General features: G+C 39.3%; 1 protein-coding gene across 12 annotated transcripts in view; it reads right to left on the reverse strand.

The window, feature by feature from the left end:
• The window catches only part of UBN2 (ubinuclein 2), a 100,566-nt gene that overhangs the window by 21,615 nt on the left and 57,275 nt on the right, over nt 1-21,676 (reverse strand). For 3 of the 12 annotated variants that reach the window (XM_017957214.3, XM_017957213.3, XM_003896668.5), the window contains exons 16-18: nt 15,185-15,416; nt 14,669-14,761; nt 6,671-10,902 (exon numbers count right to left, since the gene is read on the reverse strand). The exons of 1 other annotated variant lie outside the window; for it this stretch is intronic. In XM_017957214.3, coding sequence (XP_017812703.1) covers nt 10,853-10,902; nt 14,669-14,761; nt 15,185-15,416 — 375 coding nt within the window. In that variant the 3' untranslated portion in view covers nt 6,671-10,852. Of the gene's footprint in view, nt 1-410; nt 10,903-14,668; nt 14,762-15,184; nt 15,417-21,676 lie in introns of those variants that run through there. 8 more of the 12 variants (XM_017957216.3, XM_017957215.3, XM_021936319.2 and 5 more) reach the window with 6 other exon arrangements.

A 21,676-nucleotide genomic window follows, 5' to 3' on the forward strand; every position in this document is an offset into this window, starting at 1 on the left:
AATCAAGGACTCCCACACTCTGCCTTCCTGCACTTGTCCAAACATGCCCCTCACAGCAGATGATCTACCTTCCTGATTTGGCCAAATTCCACCAGTTCTTGGAGGCCTACCTCAAATGCCATCCATCGCACTGAGTCTCCCCAGATTACTCCAGTCTCATTTCTTCCCCACTGTGAACTCAAATGTCAGGTGACAACAGACCGCAGCTTTGTGACAAATTTTGAACCATTATCTTTTAACTTATCATGTGACTGCAAATTTTGAGTACACTGGGAGGCAGGAGACTGTGTCCTTTGCTTCTTGTACCCTGTAAGCCTACCACAGTGTGATATGGGCAGGAGATACTCCCCCAGAGCTGACAGTGTGATGTTAGAACCCAAGGTAACTCAATAACACAACAGACACGAGGGTAGTATGTACATTCCTCTTTATTGAATACAACAACAAACACGTAACATATACAAAAAGAAAAAACACTCATTAAAAGGCCCTGTCACAAAGGATAGACAGGAAACACCTACACTGAATCAAATAAGGCTCTTGCTTCAAAAACAGGGGTTTGCTAGCTACACCTGGAATATGAGCAAGGCTGTTGCAAAAAAATTAAAAACAAAAAAACAAACCAAAAAACCCCACAAAAATCCCTGCACTGAAGGAGTATATTCATGGGAATAATTTACTAAATTCACAGGTCCATATTTAGGAATGTTTATGCCCTCTCACATATCCAAAATTCATCAGGGTTTTATGAAATATGTGATTTTGGTTAAAAAAATTTACCTGTCCTTCTTTTTTCTTAGGAAGGAGTAATAAGAGCTTTCTAAAAACTAGAGACAAGCAAACCACCCAAAGTTTGAAATGTTTTACCATTAAAGTTCAAAGGGCACGTAGAACTGAGAATGCAAAGGCAAGATGGCAGTGGGAAGAAGAACGTGACTTCTGCGTCATTTCCTGGTAGCTAGCGTTTAATTAACCAAATGGAAATACCTCGGCTCAGTGCAGGGTTCAGTAGCAGCAGTTTGTCCATATTCCTGCTCCGATTTGAGCTGGAAATTAAACAAGCACCAGTTCATCTCAAAAGAGCCTTATACAAACACACACACACACATACCCACACCCATTCACATGTCATCACCACCCCCTTTTATTTAGATTTATTATTTTTTTTTTACTAAAATACAAAAAAGGGAGACAGGTATATTTACAAAAATCCATGGCTGGTACAGTACATAATTTTTAAGACACACTAAATGCTACAATCTTTCAGGTCCTGAGATTATTACAAATATCAACTCAAAGCTTGTGTTCAGGTCCAGTTTTTAAAGGAGGAAAAAAAAATCCCAAAATATTAAGTCACACACTTATTTGAAATACAGTATATCCCTTCAAGTTAGCAAAAACACACCTCCATATAAGTAAATGCGATACAGTAATTCGTGCCTTTCACCTAGAGGACCATCAACTCTTTAGGCTCCTTCAAGATTGGTTTTAAAACATGTTGGCACCTATGTCAGGTGTGGAGGTGGCTAATGTATGAGGAAGATGTAACTGGAGGGAAGTTCCTCTGCAGAGTGAACATTCACTGTATAAACACATCCTGTTTTTCCTTGGGCTACCAAACAAGTCTTTCCCTTATCAAAATTCATACCATAAGGGTTAGAAGTATGTGCTCACCCAGACTAAAAATCAGAATCATTATTTCCAATCAGTTACAGCAAATAGGCCTGGAGTTCTGTAATCGTTTTTACAACTGCAAATACACTTTCTTGCTTGTAAGAAAAGAGAGAAAACACCCATCACTTAGTTACCTTGGTAGATTTGGATTAATATATTATGGGGGGCACAAAACTGTCACCAGCTGGAGATTTATTTTCTTAAGTTTGAGGGTGTTTAACAAATGAAATGTAAGGGCAAGCCCCAGATTTACATACTCTCTGAAAGACCAATTTGGTATTTTTGATACTTTCTAAAATAAAGTAAGTTTTCAGTGACAACCAACAAAAGGGCAGTGCAAAGCTTGAATCTTTTCTCTGGAGGCTTGCCATGGATCACAGGAAATTATTTGTAGGTTGGGAACCTACCTCTAATGGGGAAGGGCCCATTGATTATCTGAAGGTCTCAGAAGGTATATGTAATTAATTACAAACGCATAGCCAAGACTCAAAAATAGCTGACCAAAGTTGGCCAACTTTCCAATTAACTATGTAAAACAGTAATACTTCTGTCAACTGAGAATAAGTTCTTTTTAATTCCTTTAGACACTATTGGGGTAACCCTTGGTAATTTTGCAGGTACAGTAAAGAAAACCCAATTTGCTGACAGAGGGCACACTAACCCTACAAACAGCAGGGATAAGCAAAAAAGGAGGAAAGCTTATGGCTGCAAGCACAGCAAACACAAGATAGCTAAGAGCTGACAATTGATGGGCAGGCTGTCACACAGAAAAACATGTCAACTGGCTGGTCTTGGTTGATACACCTAAATGTGCTTTGAGGGCAGATGGTGTTATTAACTTCAAAAACAGAAGTATTTCCATGTTATCTTGGGTAATAGTCATCTTGCTTGTATTTATTAGGTTTCCATTAGTGTTCTATTATAAAATATTTAAAACACAGATTTACAATAAAATCATTATATTATTATTAGCAAAGTGGGAACAAATAATGTATAGAAAATTTTGTGAGGAACAAACATAAAATTTGATTCATATGGCCTGTTTGCAAAAGTAGGCTTATTTCAGGGGGAGTATGAAAATAAGCAAGGCAGACTGTTATGAGAAATAGCTCCTAATAAAGATCTCCATCTCTTTAGAATAACCTTGAAAAAGTAACAAGAGGAAGTCATGAAATGCCGCATTATACAGTAGCAAAATCTATTTTTTAATACAAAGGAGAAGACGAAAAAAAACCCCCTCTAGTCCCAGTGATGACCACCGATGACTGTAAGTCCTAGATACAGAGACCCTAATAATACTACTGCGATTCTGAAAAGCATTCCTGACTTAACAGTTTGGAAAAGTGTCGGAAGTTTAAGTACTAACCTACTATGAAATGGAGATACACAGGAAAGACTGAGAAGTAGAACTATTACAATATGAGGAAATTAAAGATCACAAGTAGCTACTTTCAAGCAAGTGGTACTTTGAGAGTCTATGAGAAAAATAAAATTTAGTATCACATTATTCAAAGGCAGTCTGATTAAAATCCTAAGAGAGTCCCTGCCCGAGTCCTCTGCTGGGATGTAAACAGTCTTCTAAAGCAGGCCTGCACAGGGCTTTACTTTTCAGTTCTATGGGCACACAGGACAGGTTGCCAGAGTGAGTGAGAAGAGGATGTAAAAGACAATTTAACCTTTCCTCCCCAGACTCCTAATACACAACTCATATTCTAGAGTAGCAATATGATTAAGAGCTCTGAATAAAGAATGAAGACTAAAGGAAACCAAGAAAGAAGAATTCGACATTAATATTCAAAGCTATTTTTAATTAGAGTTTGACCACCCATTCAGCTCTATAAACCTGAACATCGCGTCATATAATCTAAAACTCTCAGAATTGAACACTGGGATGATTTTATCATTAACAACCCAAAGACATTCCATGATACTAACTACAGCTTTGCACCAGTGAAAGGATCTGTAGATAGTCTTTGAATGCAGAGTTCACATTTTAGGATAGATGAACACACAAAGTATCTCTATTTTATGCTTCTGTTAATTTTCCCTAGAGGAACAAACACACATTCAACAAAAACCCTTATGCCTTATTTCTTTGGGTCTTAACATTTGTTATCTGAGAATGGGAAAGACAGGGAAATGTGAAAAAAAAAAGAAGTATGTTTGTCTGCATAGTTGATATTTAGAGGCTACTAACTAAGGCCTTATCTGGAAAAAGCAACAAAAACCCAAAAAGACAGACAGACACACACACACACACACACACACACACACAGGAAAAAGCAACAAAAACCCATCATTAGAGAGTCAATGGACCTCACCCAATTCTGGAAATTAACCAGATGCTTTGCCTGCTTGGACCTGGTGCTTTCTACTGACTCACTTGAACCTGATAAAATTGGTTCCTCATCCCCCACATTCTCCTTTCCTGACCCTGAATATGTGCTACAATTTAAATTTACACATACACTCCAACAATCATTGCTCAGCATTTACCCCAACTAAAACTGCAGCATCCATTTTTTTCCTGTTGTTACTATTTTCAATGATAATGGGAAAATTCTATGTAGTAGTACTACTTAATATGCAGGGATGGAAGGTGGGATAAAATGATCTTCGTCTCTTCCTGGGAGCTGGGAGAAACATGTTTCCTTCTACCCTGACCTTCCCCACCCCGACGCAGTTAGAAAGTGAATCCTGCCTTCCGTCTCCCATTTTCTTACAACCTGAGCAGCTGATGGCTCCACCTCTTTCACGGGTTGAAGAAGCATGAATTACAAAGGTGCAATGGCTACAAGAGTACCCAGCTGGCTGTGTGTAGTGTTCACCTCTTCAGTGCAGAGCTGGATACACCTACAGTTAATGGAATTAGTACACAATCTCTGATTTGCAAGAATGAGGAGACATCCTACTCATTCTTAGAAAGTTAAAAAGCTTAGCTCTCCGTCCCCAAACAAGCAATAAAAGGAAATTAGACTGAGAAGATGGGAAAGTGAGGCAGTTAAATCTTCCAGGATCATTTATCAACTCCAACAACCAAGCATCATAACTTTATCTAACTTTAGCTCCATAACCTTGACAAAAATCACAATAACACCGTAAAAGGCTAAAAACAAAACAAAACAAAAACTACTTAAACTTAGTGTTATCTCTCTCCCTTGTTAACCTGAAACTAAACATTTTATCCCACTTCAAAGATGTTTAAATAACAAATACGTATCTAAATTAAAATTCCAGTGATTTTTAAATTTAAAAATCATAGGGTGCTTTTTATACTTATTATAAGGAAAACATTTTCTAGCCTCTGCAGGAAGATGATAATACTATTTTTAATTATATAGGACATTTTACAAAAACTCAAAATATTTTTGAAATAGTAAAGTCTCTGATATCCCTGGGAGGTAGGTGAATATGATTATACCCAATTGTCTAATGGGTAATCTGAGGCACGAAGGTTAAACGATATTCCCCCTAGTCATTCAAGAATAATACTTGTGAATTCCAACTGCCTGGCAAGTTTTGCTATCAGGTAACACTACCAGGAGCTTCTGCTTTTTCCTTTTAAGCCACTAGTCTCTTCTTTCCAATTAGAATGTATTGAAAAGGGGGCACTTACTAGGTATATTAGTACTGGGTTTGAGGGATGGTTCAACTTGGTCTCCCTTAACATGTCTATTTGTTTTCAACAAGAAATCAATGAATCTCAGATACTGAAAATTATGTTATTTTGCTCAAGGGAGAAATCTAAATAACAATAAAATCAGATTAAGCCAAATGTAATTATCTAGCAAATAAAAAGCAAATGGAAAATCTCTCAAGAATGCTATAGATTATATGAATGTTTTCCTCAGCATCTGAAGTCTTTCTACTTCTGAGTTTATTAACCTTTTAACAGATAGATATGCAGCTATATGGTTTCTTCAAAAATCATTTTCCAGAAGAAAATATGATACATTTTTAACATTGCAAGTTGCTAACTTCCTTCTAAACTTATTTAGATACCATATCATGGTTCTAACACTAGCCTTCTCACATGTTTAATCTAGCGCACCTTACCAATGTGACTTGTAAGGTACTCTTGTTATTCCAATGCTTTCTCCTGTATTACTTATGCCAAGATTAAAGAGCAAAGAAAAGTGGGTTACATCCAAGAATAGTCAATGATTCACTAAGTTTATTTTACTTGTAGTAACTGACGTGTGTGTGTGTGTTGTTACTGTCAACTTCTACAAGCAGATATTCAAAGGGCAAAGATGGCCTCTTGTGAAAAGATACTTCTCTTTTCTTTTTTTTTTTTTTTTTAATTTGAGACAGAGTCTTGCTCTGTCACCCAGGCTGGAGTGCAGTGGCACGATCTCAGCTCACTACAAGCTCCGCCACCACCCAGGTTTACGCCATTCTCCTGCCTCAGCCTCCCGAGTAGCTGGGACCACAGGCGCCTGCCACCACGCCCGGCTAATTTTTTGTATTTTTAGTAAAGACGGGGTTTCACCGTATTAGCCAGGATGGTCTCGATCTCCTGACATCGTGATCCGCCCGCCTCGGCCCCCTAAAGAGCCGGGATTACAGGTGTGAGCCACCGCGCCAGGCCGAAAAGATACTTTTCTAATCCACCCACTTTAATCAACTAAAAGCAATGGAATAAACAAGGCAGAAGTTTTGCAAACATTGAAAGGGGAGTGTTTGGAAAGGATGCAATGGTACAGCAGCTCCTAGTTTTATATATATGTAATGTACGTATCTTACATATATATCCATATACATAGAAAGAAAAGGAAGAGGGTTACAGCATGACATGACGTTGGCAAGTGTGAGATTCTTCCTCCTCAATCCCCTGACTTATCAGTCTGTACTTTAAGATAATCTGACAACAGTTTCAAAAGAGGGGAAAAAAGAAAGAAAAAAGGCACTTAACAAAGACAAAGGCCTGAATTGAGCATGTTTTAGAGGAGTAATATAAGCATTTTACCAGAGCTAAGAAATGATTTACAAAGAGTTAAACTTTTCCCCTTAAAATTTTATAAAATAAAATTGCATAACATGTTTGTGATCAGTCATTTATCTACTACTGCACTTTTCTTCTGCTTCATTATTACAAACACAAAAGCCCCCCCAAAAGCAAAAAACAACAATCATACATGCACAACAGAAAGTAAAAGTGCCCTTTTGAGAACATTAGGTCAGCAGAATTACAGTGCTGAAGCACAGGACAGTTCTCAAGTTTGGCCTGATTATAGATTTTTCTCATTCTTCTATTTCCAACTTTAAAAAAACAAAACAAAAAACAAAAAAGCAAACAAATTCCAAACCTAAATAATAAAAACAACATAGGGACCAGTGTGCTTTTATGGTACACTCCTAAAATAAAGTATCCTAATTCTATACATGAGTCAAATTAGAGGACAGAACATCCTAGAAATAAAGAACTGTAAATTAGATTAAAGTCAACCAATACAGGCAAAGTTCATTTTACAAATGTAGCAGCAAATATGATAGATCACTGGAGTTCTAAGAGATGATCCCAAAGGACACAGAGTTCTCATAACCAATGGCAGTTTGAATAACAGTAGAATTTTTGTTTCAGAAAATGTCTTGAACCAAGTATAGGTGGAAAGGGGTGTGGGAGAGGGCAACCAGAGGAGAAAGACTAGATTAGAGGTGCCTGCCCTTTCCAACCCTGGGTAGTAAACAATTTAGATCTGCTTTGGGAAAAAAAATATCCTGGGTTAAAAATCATGTCCAATAAATTGTTTTCAACCAGGTGTCAAACCCACAGTATTCCAACACATATGTGCCCGGTTCTTCCCCTTACCTTCGTGATTCAATAAACCCTACTCAATGTCCATGATATGAACAATGTAATTTGGGCTAACAACATCCATCAGAGGGGTGGTGGGCACGAAAGAATGCACTATCACCATCTTCCAATTCCCGCAAAGTATTAGAATTTTATGACTACGAATTAGCCTCATTTCCTTTCCCAAAACCTTTTCCTTCAGGCTGTTTTGAAATCATGATTTCATTTACCCTCCGACCTCAAAAGCATACAAGAATTATAATTGACTTATAGTGGAAATTATTGCTTGCATTTATACTGGATGCTCTGAATGAGCTTGACACTTTGCTCCCAGTCTCCAACTGAGGCTCAGCACAGCTATCTCCAAGGACAACTCTGCTGACTGTTATTGCTTGTGAATACTGAGGATTAACTTGTATGTACAGTAACAGCTTATATATCAGTGAAGGCAATTTAAAATATAAAACAGTTGAAAACAAACAGCTTAATCTTCCTGAATCAAGAATCCCGAGGAGTGGGATATAATCATGTGTGCTGATTATTTTTGCATTTGGATGTTGCTAATGCTCTTCAGAAATACACGTTGCTCTATAGATATCCTTTCCAATGACTCACCATTTTAAAAAATAACATAATTTGATTTTTAAGTGCAAAAATACAGTATGAGTCACAAGTCTCTGTGCTAAAAAATAACCAATTTATATGTTTGTTTTTAGTAATAAAAACGGTAAAGACAGGTGACCATAAAGTATGGGCACCTTTTTCAATGTTATGATCTAGAAAAGAAATAGATTAGTATTTACATGTAGAAACTCTCTGATCATACTTTATCTATACAGAAATACAAGGATGTTTGACTGATTCATACAACATAAAAGAGGGGTCCTGACTGAAATGAATGTAAGTTGTCAGTGCAGATGGGGGTTTAAAGTAGGGATCTGACAGCAGTCCTCAAGGAATCAAGACTAAAGAGAACACAGAAGAATCTCCATATTATATTCTTGGAGCCAAGGGCCTTCAGATATTTTTACTGGTTAGTATAAAATGTTACAGGGAAAAGAACTGATTATCCTGTTCTTTTCTAATGATGAGAGTCACCAGGGATCTTCACATGGCATGATTCAGAATTGATGGTTTTAAGAAATTCAAATGATTTTTTGACTCAAACTAGTCATTTATATGAATATATGTGTGTATGTGTGTGTGTATATATATATACACACATACACACATACATACAAGTATTCCAGAAGAGAGATTAATATGCACTTTGACTTCTCTTGTGGTATGAGAAGTAAAACAAGTTACCTTCCCAAAGGAAAATCTCATCACTTCCCCTAGTATTAAGCAAAGACCTTTTTATTCAATTTTCATAAAAGCAAGAGGTCCACTACATCTGAAAAAGTAAAAAAATTGGGCAAGCTTCCCTAACTGAAACCAAGCAAATCTTCATCAGACATACTGAATTCAAGTCAAACCTCTCTGCAACATCCTTCCAGTATCCTTCCAAAGTATCTACTGGGGTTCATACTATATCCATATTGTTTTATTGATAAACTAAATTCTTAGAGTCAAGAAATTATATCAGTGATTCCTTTGAAATAATCCTTTCCCTTTACTGTAACAAGTTCTTGGAACTAAAGTTTTCAGTTATTTATTAACTTTTTTGCTAGGAAGCAAGCCAATGTGACTTTGAAGTCAAAATATAGGCATACAGATCTAAACAGATCTGTGGTTATTTATTCACAGTCCTGTAGGATATCTGGGACTTTTGCGTATAAAAGAAAAAAGGGCCTGGTTAACACTCTTAATTGAGTAATCTAATGGTATAGGGTAATCTGTAATAAACACATATGCAAGAAATGTTGCCACTACCAGTCTATTGATTTTTTTAGGTTAGTGTGTCATTATAAATGGATCAAGCTTATACCATTTAGAGTTTACACCATTCTCTGATATAGTTTGAAAATACAGAGCTTAAAAAACTAGAATAATACAGCAAAAAAAAAAAAAAAAAAAAAAATCAAATCAAATGCATCCAAGGAGAACCATAAATTTTTCCCTTAACATCCTTTGTTGAATATGCTATTTGCATAAGGAAGCTATAATAACTAAGGAGTCTTATCTTCTGCAGATTTACTCACATATCAATACACTGAGTAAATTTTAGTAAAGCTTTAGGATCTCAAATGCTCCAAACAATTTCACTACACTGGATACAAGGAGTAAAAATACACTGTGACTGTGATCCTAATGTGATTCCTCCCTTTAAAATACCATCTTAAAACTTCGAAAACTATATTCATGCCATTTGAATGACCAATGAAGAAACATAGTGTACACTTCTGCCTGTTTATACCAATAGCTAATAATCACCTGAAGGACCACTAGCTAAAAGAACAGAAGGAGAAGTTGTGAAGTTAGATGAATTGGGGAAACTTAAGAGTTTATGTTGCTGCAAGGGCTAATAGCAGCAAAGCAATAACCCTGTAAAGATCCCCATTTCTCAAGAGAAAAATGTGAACACAGTCACATTTTAACATCAAGAATGGAAATAAGAATTAACCAGTCAATACTAGATGCACAAATCACCTGAAGAAAAGAGTTAAGTACCTGCTTCTGAATGGAAGATGAAATTGACCCTTTTACAAAAAGGGGACATCTAGGTTTCATCTCTTAAGAGCAACAGGCTCAACTTCCTGATTTTTAAAAATCTAGATGATTTAATAATATATATCACTGTGCTAAAATAACTTTCCTGAAGGATCTTTAGTCCACTGATTTAGGGGAGTTGCTACACACTGGAGAAGATTCAAGTTTGTTCAGGATTTTTGAGGGTATGGTATTTCTTCAGCTACTGTATATCGGAGATAGAATCACTATTGTTATTATTTTTTGTGGCAAATTTGCTACACAGTCCACTCAAATAGACATGATCATTATTCCTGACAAACTGGCCTAATTCCAGTTTTTAATGCCTTTTATTAGCAATTATGTCTATTAAGTGTTCAGATCCAACCCCCAGGATGGATGGAGTTTACCCAAATTCTCTTGACTTCCTTCTTCCTCCCCCGGGAAAAATCAAATTTGTATTTCTGTGGGTTTGACAACTGAGTCTCTTTCAAGTCTATTAATACGGTAACTTTGTCATTCTTTAGAAGAGACCAAAGGTCACTAACTTTGCACAAAAGCATTTCTTCCTCCTGCACCTGGCTTTGCTCAAGTAATGTTTTCTTTTCTTTTTCCTCCTCACCACAGTGCTTGGGACGAGAGAATGTAAACATCGACAGAAACAGCAGCCCTATGACCACATAAGTACTTTCCCATCAGGTAGATTCCATCAGTCAACTAAACATTTCGTCTCCTTTGCTTGCTGGGCAGTCACTGAGATTTCCGTGGTAATTTAGTGTCCCCTTTACTTTGGCCTCCATCTGAGAAAAAGAGATATTAAATTGGTATGGGTCCATATGTTAAAAAAACCAGGTAAGAAAAACAAAGCAAAAAGAACAATTAACTTTTATCTTTTGTGGATGACATCTCTGAAAAGATATAACTTTTAATATCTTGCATGCCATATAGCATTATAGAGGTTGATAAAACATCATGGAGATAAAAACTCAAGAAAAATGATCCTCTTCTTTCAAATGACTGTGGTTTTCAGTGTTCTATAAATACCATTTCAATAAGTTTTTATTATTTACGTCCCAGCCAATTGTGTCAAATGCTGTAAGAGGGTTATAAAGGAACCAGAAGACACAATTCCTACCTCAGAGGGACCCACTACATCTTTCAATTCCTTTAGAAGACAAGTCAACTTCATTTTTTTTTGGTAAGTGAAATAAAATTTCAACCTGGGACACAGCATTTCATAATTCCTGATTGTGTAAACAAATGTAGCAAACTTTTAATCTGTAGTGAAAAACATTCAGCTGAGTCTGTGTGCTCATTCTAACCTAGCTTTAAGTGACAGGAAAGTCTGCTAATGGGACAATGGTCTTTCTTTTCTTTTTTTTGAGACGGCGTCTTAGTCTGTTGCTCAGGCTGGAGTACAATGGCGCGATCTCGGCTCACTGCAACCTCTGCCTCCCAGGTTCAAGCAATTCTCCTATCTCAGCCTCCCTAGTAGCTGGGATTACAGGTGCGCACCACCATGCCCGGCTAATTTTTGTACTTTTAGTAGAGACGGGGTTTCACCATGTTAGTCAGGCTGGTTTCAAACTCCTGACCTCATGATCCGCCCACCTCGGCCTCCCAAAGTGCTGGGATTACAGGCGTGAGCCACCACGCCCGGCTGTTTCTTTTTTAAAGAGAGAGTCTTGCTATGTTTTCCAGGCTGGAGTGCAGTGGCTATGCACAGATACGATCATAGCGCACCACAGCCTCAAATTCCTGGGCTCAAGCGACCCTCTTGCCTTAGCCTTCTAAGTAGTGGGACTACTGGTGTGTGCCACCAGACCAGCTCAAAATAATTTCTGTTTTTACACACTGCTGTTTAAATGCTTGCAGAAAAACTGTTGATTACTGCATTTAATCCTCAACTAAATTACCTACAAAAACTGGCCAGGAGGAGAGGAAAGGGGGATACCAGGGCAAGGGTAGGGCCCCATGACCTGGAGAGCCAACAGAATATGGAGAAAGTCTCCAACAGGTCATGGCCTTAGCAAGAAAAATAAGGCCTCATAGACAACCCAGGTCTGACAGCAAAGGACAGGGAAAGGAAACCTTTTATTCTGAGGGAAGAGGCATGAATGGCAGAAATACACAGGTGAAAAGGAATAAATTTGACCAGGGTTTGGCAAACTACAGCCCATAGGCCAAATCTGGTTCCCTGCTTGCTTTTGTATGTAAAGTTTTATTTACAGTCATACTCATTTGTTTAAATACTTCTTATGGCTGTTTTTCACTACAATGGTCAGTTGAGTAGTGGCGACAGAGACCACATGGACTGCAAAGCCTAAGATATTTGCTATTTGGCCCTTTACAGAAAAATTTTACTGAGCTTTTACACTACATAAAATTAATTAACATTAATTGAGCTCTTACTATGCACCAGGTGCCATGCTAGAAGCTTTAAATCAATTATTTTTTATTAAATTCTCATATGAAGTCCTTAAAAACATTTGTTGTCTCCAGTTTACAAGAGAAAGTGATGTTCAAACAAGTTAAACCTATTCAAACTGGCAGTTCTGTAATTCAAAAATCCAAGTCTGATCCTCAAGTTCAGTGACTTATACTTTAAAATGGGTCTTAAGGGAAAAATTTTAAACTCTTTTTTTTTTTGGAGACAGACTCTCACTCTGTCACCCAGACTGGAGTGTAGTGGCATAATCAGAGCTCACTGCAGCCTCGACCTCCCAGCTACAGGTGATCCTCCCACCTCAGCCTGCCGGGTAGCTGGGACTACAGGGGCACACTACAATGCCCAGAAAATTTTTTGTAGAGACAGCATTTCACCATGTTGACCAGGCTGGTCTCGAACTCCTGGACTCAAGCCACCTGCCTGCTTGGCTTCCCAAAATGCTGGGATTACAGGCATGAGCTACCAAGGCTGGTTGAAAAATTTTAAACTTTTTAACTTTAGTTATTTGGAAAATACTGACAGTCATATTTCCTTTCTCCCTCTGGAATAGCAGTGCTGCATTGATAAACGAGATAGTTCGTGTAAGAGCGAACACTGGGGTCTTTTTGAGCCATGAGAATCCTGCTTGTTTAATTCCTTGCAGGTGGCCACATTCATGCCAATCTGCTCATGAGTACACTACCCTCAGCTGGATTCATTATACCGAACAGTTGTCTACACCCAGGGAGGAACTGCTTTAGTCACAGGGCAATTCTCTTTAGATATTTAAACTAGTCAGAGTTCAGGAAGATTGGGATTGTTGACATTTGTGCCACGACTCTCTGTTACCCATTTTACATAACTGTGGTTTTATGCTCATTCTCAAGGGTAAGACTGGGACAGCTCACCACTTAGTTCTTTCAGAGGATTAATGGCAATCTGTTGCCTCAAGATTGCTCCTCAGTTCCCATCTCTGCACTGTGGTTAATGTAAACTGGTTCAAAGATCATTTTGATTCAGTGGCCAAAAAAAAAAAAAAAAAAAAAAAAAAAGTGAGGCCTAGTCAACTTTCAAAGTTAAGCGGGCAGCTGAGCAGTTACTTCTGCTCAAAAGATCCTGAAAATGGGCTTCAGAATGATATCAGCGTCTATGGAGGTCAACTGCTAGGGAAAACGAGAAGCTGGAGCCCAGTGTGTTTGGCACACTGCCTAATCTGACTGCCTAATATCAGATTTCAGAGCGATCTGGCTGCCTACAAGGACATAATGCATACAGCTTGGATCATATTAATGTTTATTTTCTGAGACAGTCTTACTCTGTTGCCCAGGCTGGAGTGCAGTGGCGTGATCTCGGCTCACCGCAACCTCCACCTCCCGGGTTCAAGCAATTCTCCTGCCTCAGCCTCCCGAGTAGCTGGGACTACAGGCACGTGCCACCAGGCCCAGGTAACTTTTGTATTTTTAGTAGAGACGGGGTTTCACCATATTGGCTAGGCTGGTCTTGAAACTCCCAACCTCAAGTGACCTGCCCACCTTGGCCTCCCAAAGTGCTGGGATTACAAGAGCGAGCCACTGTGCCTGGCAGGATCACATTAATTTCATCTCTGCTAAAATGCCAAGACATTTAATGACTAAGAATATAGGTCATGGAGTCAGATCTCCTGGGTGTGAATCTCAGATCAAGCATTTGTTATCTGGGCAAGTTGTGTATTATCTTGGGCAAGTTGCTTAGCTCTCTGATTCAGTTTCGTGATCTGTAAAATGGAGACCGTCATCTAAGGACTAAGCTATCCATGTAAGCTGCCACAAGACTATATGGCATTTAGTAAGCTTTCAATAAATGTAAACAACTATCATTACTGTACATAAGTTTTAACCATCTTATGAATCCTCTCATTAGTCATCATTTCCACATAATAAACACCTTCAAAAAGGCTTTTAGGTTACAGAAGATCTCGTTTACCTATTTCCTTCCTCTTAAAAGGAATTTGTTGCTAATGAGGAATGAGGATTCAGTCTATGAAAATTTCCATTTTCCAGCCTTTGTGATTCAGTTCACAATGTTTTCAGAAAAGTATAATCCATATCTACAAGCCTATACAAATAAGAACGAGAGGAAGAAGGAGACGGCATTCTCACCGTGAAATGCTTGCTGTGAGTGTGCAGGCAGAGGTGAGTGGGAAAGCGCTGCTGCATGCTGGGCTCCTCCTGGCTGTAAACCCTTGAGTAAATCTGAGAGGAAAACAGACTTGTCAGTCATCTTTAAATCCAGATTGGAGCCCTTTTAGTTCAAAAATGAAAACTGATTTATGTAATGCCGGCACAGCACCTGACTTCGAAGGCCTTCTAAAACTAGAGCATGTTTTTAAAAATTTACTTATTTTAATGTATGTGTATGCACATAACCCAACACAATTGACTTCCTCTTAAAAATTTCATTAAGATGGAAATGTGGTATAGATAGCTTAAAAACTGTATATAAAACCCCAGTGTCCAATAATTTTACTTACTATATATACATATAAACTGCATTTCTTAAGAAAAAACTATAATCTTCATTAACTCCAACTGGACTACTCTTAATTAGAATAAATTTATAAGGTTTCCTGTTCTGTCAAGCTAGACAGCCCAAGCAAATAGAAGAGCCCCACTTACTCTGAGTTAGGCTATGGTGGAAAGCGGCTGAGGTAGATCCCGAGGTGGTTGTCACTCCAGCTGTGTCCGTTCCAAAGCCAAATATCTCCAAGGGAAACGGGAAGGGCATGGTCACTGGAACAAGGCCACCCAGCATCCCAAAAGGAGTCACATTTTGATTTGTTACAGACAAAGGTGATGTCATGAGAGTCAGAGGTGAGGCATTAGCCAATAATGATGCTCCTGCTGTGGACTGTGCAGAAACCAGGGGTCAAAATACGTAAGAAATAAAGTAATCCAAATTGATTTATTTTCTATAATATCCTCACAGATGCAAGACTATGCCTTACATCTGCTCTGACAGAAACGTTGTGAGACAGGCTCTTCATTACCACTGTAGTTTCCTCAGACGCTGTTATTTTAGTGGCACTTATATGAACACTCACGCACTCTCTCAATCTACTAATTCCCAACCTTACACTTGCACTCCTCCACTTTTGCCTCCTAGCCCAAATACCTGAACCATGAGTAAACAATCCCGTGCAATTTTGGCTGGGTCTCTGAAAATGCTCACTTTACTATCTGTCTCATCATCTTTCCTGCAGCGGCTGCTCTAGACTGCTGCTTTCAGGGCCCTACCCAGTATCCTTTACTGTCATCACATCAGCTTAGAGACCAGGCCGAGGCATTCTTCCTCGCCATGAGCCTCACCTGCCCTTCTCCAAAGCTAACCACCTGACTTACACCATGAATTCTCACCGTATAGAACTTTCTTGTACAAATATCTAGTACTGCCCCTTTTCCATGTTTCCTCTGCCTTCTCAGATACAGAAACTTACTATTTCTTTTTATAACCACGCCGTTATTCTAGCTCTTCCTCGACTCCTAGCCACTATCTAATTTGTCTTCCTTTTATTATCAAACAGAATGACAGACTTCAGTTTCCTTAGTTCTAGTCACTTAAGTCCTGAAAGCGATTTTCACTTTATTACTTTTCTGAAATTATACTCCTTAAGGTAAAAGATAAACTGGACAGTGTTTTCACACTCCCCTACCTGGGCTTTGACGCCATGTTTACGAATAAAAACACTGAAATCAGAAATATGCTAACATATTTGGACTGCAGGGAGGACTTTAAAAAAATAAAATAAATAAGAAATATGCTGACCTGGATGGGCTTTCACAGAGAACTTACTTAAATATATTCCCCCTGCCCAAACTCCGCCCCCTTTTTGAGACAGGGTCTCCTGTTGCCCACGCTGGAGTATAGCAGTGCAATCACAGCTAACTGCCATCTCAAACCTCCTGGAGGCTCAAGTGATCCCCTCACCTCAGCCTCCCGAGTAGCTAAGACTACAGGCACATGCCACCATACCTGGCTAACATTTTTTGTATTTATTATACATGGGGTTTCACCATGTTGCCCAGGCTGGGCTTGAACTCCTACGCTCAAGTGATCTCCTCACTGCCTGTGCCTCCCAAAGTGCTAGAATTATAGCGTGAGCCAGAACGCCTGGCAAATATCTTCCTATACCTAGTTTAATTCTTTGAACAGTTTTCTACACAACAATTACATTTTTTCCATTTTGATTTTTTTTTTAAAAAGATTATTATTTTTTGAGAGACGGGGTTTCACTCTGTTCCCCAGGCTAGAGAGCAGTGGCACAATTGTAGCTCACGGCAGACTCAAACTCCTGGGTGCAAGTGATCCTCCCACCTCAGCCTCCCAAGTAGCTGGGACTACAGGCGTGTGCCACCAGACCCAGCTAACTTTTTAAAATGTTTTTGTAGAGACGGTGTCTACGTTGCTCAGGCTAGCCTCGAACTCCTGGGCTCCAGCAATCCTCACACCTAGGCCTTCCAAAGCACTGAGATTACAGGCATGAGACACCATGCCTGGCCAACATTGTTCTTTTCTATGTGCACTTACTTACCAACAGGGAGTTGATACAATCAAATTTTCTCATTATCATATGTTATCTATTATAGTTTCTGTCATTCTGAGATTTCTTTTGTAGTCTTATTTTACCAAATCCAAATTTTCCTGGTCAAAACTTTAACTTTTTTTTTGGTTTTCTTTGGTTTTTTTTTTTTTTTTTTTTTTTTTTAGACGGGAGTCTCACTCTGTTGCCCAGGCTGCAGTGTAGTGCTGCAATCTTGGCTCACTGCAACCTCCACCTCCTGGGTTCAAGCAATTCTCCTGCCTCGGCCTCCTGAGTAGCTGGGACTACAGGCATGTGCCACCATGCCCAGCTAATTTTTGTATTTTTAGTAGAGATGGGGTTTCACCATGTTGGCCAGGATGGTCTCGAACTCCTGTGCTCAAGTGATCTGCCTGCCTTGGCCTCCCAAAGTGCTGGGATTATAGGCATGAGCCACCGCGTCCCACTAAATCTAAATTTGATCAGGAAAATGGAATTTGTTGACTATTTTAAAAATAATAAATGTTAGCTCTTTCCAGTTTTATGTGTATCAATAAGCATTATTAATTAAGGACTTATTATTTTAAAAATCTTGGTCCTTTTGCTGCTAGTGGGGTATTTCTTTTTTTTTTTTTTTTTGAGACTGAGTCTGGCTCTGTCGCCCAGGCTGGAGTGCGGTGGCCGGGTCTCCGCACTGCCAGCGCCGCCTCCCGGGTTCACGCCATTCTCCTGCCTCAGCCTCCCGAGTAGCTGGGACCACAGGCGCCCGCCACTTCGCCCGGCTAGTTTTTTGTATTTTTTAGTAGAGACGGGGTTTCACCGTGTTAGCCAGGATGGTCTCGATCTCCTGACCTCGTGATCCGCCCGTCTCGGCCTCCCAAAGTGCTGGGATTACAGGCTTGAGCCACCGCGCCCGGCCGGGTATTTCTTAATGTATAAGAAAAATGCAGACAATCTTTCCACACACACACCACATAACATTACATATATTTGTACACTTAAGAGGTTATGCCACTGCTGAACAAACAAATGAAGAATATCCACAAGCGGCCTTCTTTCTGGTTCTTTAACTGCCTCCCTCCCCAGTTCTCCTTTATTTGTTAATAAAAATAACAAATTTTACAACTGAAATTTATATCCGTAGTTCTGGCCTCTCATCTGTTTCCATCCTGTATATCTGAGAGTTAACTGAATAATTCCGCTTGAATATCTAGCACCAACTTGACATATCCAAAGCTGAAATCATCTTCTCCAATGGGTTCCCCCATCTTCTGTCAACTGCTTTCACCAAGGAATTCCATTCTTTCCAGTCACTTAGGCTTGAAATCTTAGTTTTCAAGTATCATAAAATGATGACATTATAGTCAACAAACCCATTCTTTCTTTTTTGCCAAAATTTTCTCTTACACGTAAGTACAAACCTTCACCACTCCATGTTTGAACCTGACAGTTTTTATTTGCCAGTCTTTTCCTGTACTGTGCCAACCACGATATACAAAGTGAGTGCATTTAGGAAAAAAATTACCAAGTTAGAGATAATAGTATCTTAATGCAACCAGGATAGAAAAGATCCCGCATCAACTTAAAAATGAACCAGTGTTGGCCAGTGCAGTGGCTCACGCCTGTAATCCTAGCACTTTGGGAGGCCAAGGTGGGCGGATCATGAGATCAGGAATTCGAGACCAGCCTGACTAACATGGTGGTCTCTACTAACTCTGTCTCTACTAAAAATACGAAATTACAATAATTAATTCAATACAAAAATTAGCCAGGTGTGGTGGCACATGTCTGTAGTCCCAGCTACTCGGGAGGCTGAGGCAGGAGAACCGCTTGAACCTGGGAGGCGGAGTTGCCGTGAGCCGAGATTGCGCCACTGTACTCTAGCCTGGACGACACAGCAAGACCCTATCTCGGGGAAAAAAAAAATTAACCAGAGTTGCTTCTTCTTTTAATCATAATTCTACTGCAGTCTTGGAATGATAAAGAGTCTCCAAGGCTGTGTGCCCCAACTGGAGTTCCCTAGTGAGGAACATTAAATACTGTTAATAAAAGGAATCTTTTAAAGCTTTTCTGGAGGAGTGCAATTGAAGCATTAAAATAGATGCAAAATGAGGGCCAGTCACTATGGCTCACTCCTATTATCCCAGCACTTTGGGAGGCTGAGGTGGGTGAATCACCTGAGGCCAGGAATTCAAGACCAGCCTGGCCAACATGGTGAAACACCGTCTCTACTAAAAATACAAAAATAAGCCGGGCATGGTGGCGCTTGCCTGTAATCCCAGGTACTCAGGAGGCTGAGGCAGGAGAAGTGCTTGAACCCTGGAGGCGGAGGCTGCAGTGAGCCAAGACCACGCCACTGCACTCCAGCCTGGGCAACAGAGCGAGACCCTGTCTCAAAAAAAAAAAAAGCAAGATGTAAATTAGGCAGGGCAATAAAAAAGTGATACTATGCCATAACTGCCTAACATTTTACACTTTCAAGTAACTTCTATATCCACTTTGTTTATAAATATAAATGGAAGCATCAGATAATCTAAATGTGACATGGGTATTTGCAAATCTCTCTAACCTAAAAGATGGAGACCTTTCAGCAGTGGGGTATTCCAATGTTGACATAATCTGGGATCATGCACAAGAAGTCAGCATGAAGCAGCTAAATAGTTCAGGATTATGCCCCACAGTCAAAAATAGTTTCCGTGACCTCTACATTTTATTCCCAGGGGAAAAAAACATTGAAGGGAAACCTTGCTCTTCCCATAGTGGGCATTAATTTTTTTTTTTTTGAGATGGTGTCTCCCTCTGTTGCCAGGCTGGAGTGCAGTGGCGCGATCTCAGCTCACTGCAACCTCCGACTCCCAGATTCCAGTGATTCTCCTGCCTCAGCCTCCTGTGTAGCTGGGATTACAGGCACATGCCACCACACCCAGCTAATTTTTGCATTTTTAGTAGAGACAGGGTTTCCCCATGGTGGCCAGGATGACCTTGCTCTCCTGACCTTGTGATCCACCCACCTCGGCCTCCCAAAGTGTTGGGATTACAGGTGTGACCACTGTGACCGGCTGCAATTAAATTTTTTTTAAACCACATACTTTACTTTGGTGAGTGCACTGATCCCCTATTTCCCACAACACTCAGAGTAACCTTTTGAAATGCAAATCAGACCATACCAGTCCCCTGCTTAAGAAACTCCAATAGCTTCCCACTGCACAGAGAATAAAATCCAAAGTCCTTACTGTGGCTCACAAGGTCCTCCATGACATGGTTCTGGTCTCTCTCTGATCTCATCACCTACCACTCTCTCTCCATGGTCCAGACATGCAGGCCTTCACTTCAGGCTCTTTTCCATCTCAGTGTCTTCATACAAGTGTTCCCTCTGGCCTGAATTATTTTTCCCCTCTTTTCTCCACATGGCTGGCTTCTGCTCATTCAATTCTCAGATCAAATGTTACCTCCTCAAACCTTCTTCACCTTCTTTATGGTGGCAGCAATAACTCTTTATCATATTATCCTACAAATTTTATTTTTTCATAAAACTTGTATTTTTGCTTGTCTTCCTACATAGACTATATGCTCCATGAGAGCAGGAATGCTGAGAGTGCTGTTCATCCCTATTTCCCCAGCACCTAGAAGAGTGCCTGGCACATAGTAAACATTCAATAAACATTTGCTTAATGAATGAATGATGTTTGGAATTATAAAGTGGCAAAGACAAGATTCAAAGAAAATCAGTAAATTGAAGGGTAAGAAACAGGAGGAAACCCCTGTGCGGAAAGTTATTAAATAGAAAGCAAGCAGAGCTAACAACCTGAACCCAGAAGGAGTTTACCTTTTGCCATTTGTTAAAGGACCTGTCATTTTCACTCTGCAAATGAGTAGACACCCACAGATGCCTTTCAGACAGAAGGTGAATGCTTTACACGCATAGATAGGAAATCTGTTTTCAGTACTGGAGAGCTATAGACAGGTTCTAGAGGCCACAAGATAGCTGGTAAGACTTCACTGAGATGCTACGTTAAAACAAAAAGAACTTTAGTTTCGTCAAGGGGTAGAAATGCCCTTAATGAATTATTAAACTTTTCTTCAGTCAAACCAGTAAGACAGAAAAAAGAAAAAAAGATCAGATATGAAGACAGGAACACTTCAGTCTCCAAATCATAAAGCCATTTGGGAGAGGAAGAAAACCGGGAGGGAGTAGCTAGTCTTCAGAAATGCATATTTTGCCAAGTAGCCTCCATGCTGACAAACCAATTATTTGTTAGACGATACAGGGGTTCTTTTGCGATAAATGATCAAATACAGGAAGATCTTTGGGAACAAAATAGAACTGACAGATTGTAGAGATGACAAAGGATGAAGAAAGATTTAATCTTAAGTTCAAAGAAAATGAAGCAAATGAAAATAAAAAGGAGTTTTTAATTCCAGAAATAACTCCTCAAATTTTTATAAAATTGATAAAATTAAGAGTTTTCCATTTATTATTCTTATTTAAAAACACTAAAGAAAATGCTGAAAGGGTTAAAAGTAGTTAACCCTAGGAGGAGGATATGGGGCAGGGAACTACCATTTATGCTATCTTTTCACTTATTCCTTT

Source organism: Papio anubis, chromosome 4 (genome assembly GCF_008728515.1).
Source record: "Papio anubis isolate 15944 chromosome 4, Panubis1.0, whole genome shotgun sequence".
NCBI classification, from domain to species: Eukaryota; Metazoa; Chordata; class Mammalia; order Primates; family Cercopithecidae; genus Papio; species Papio anubis.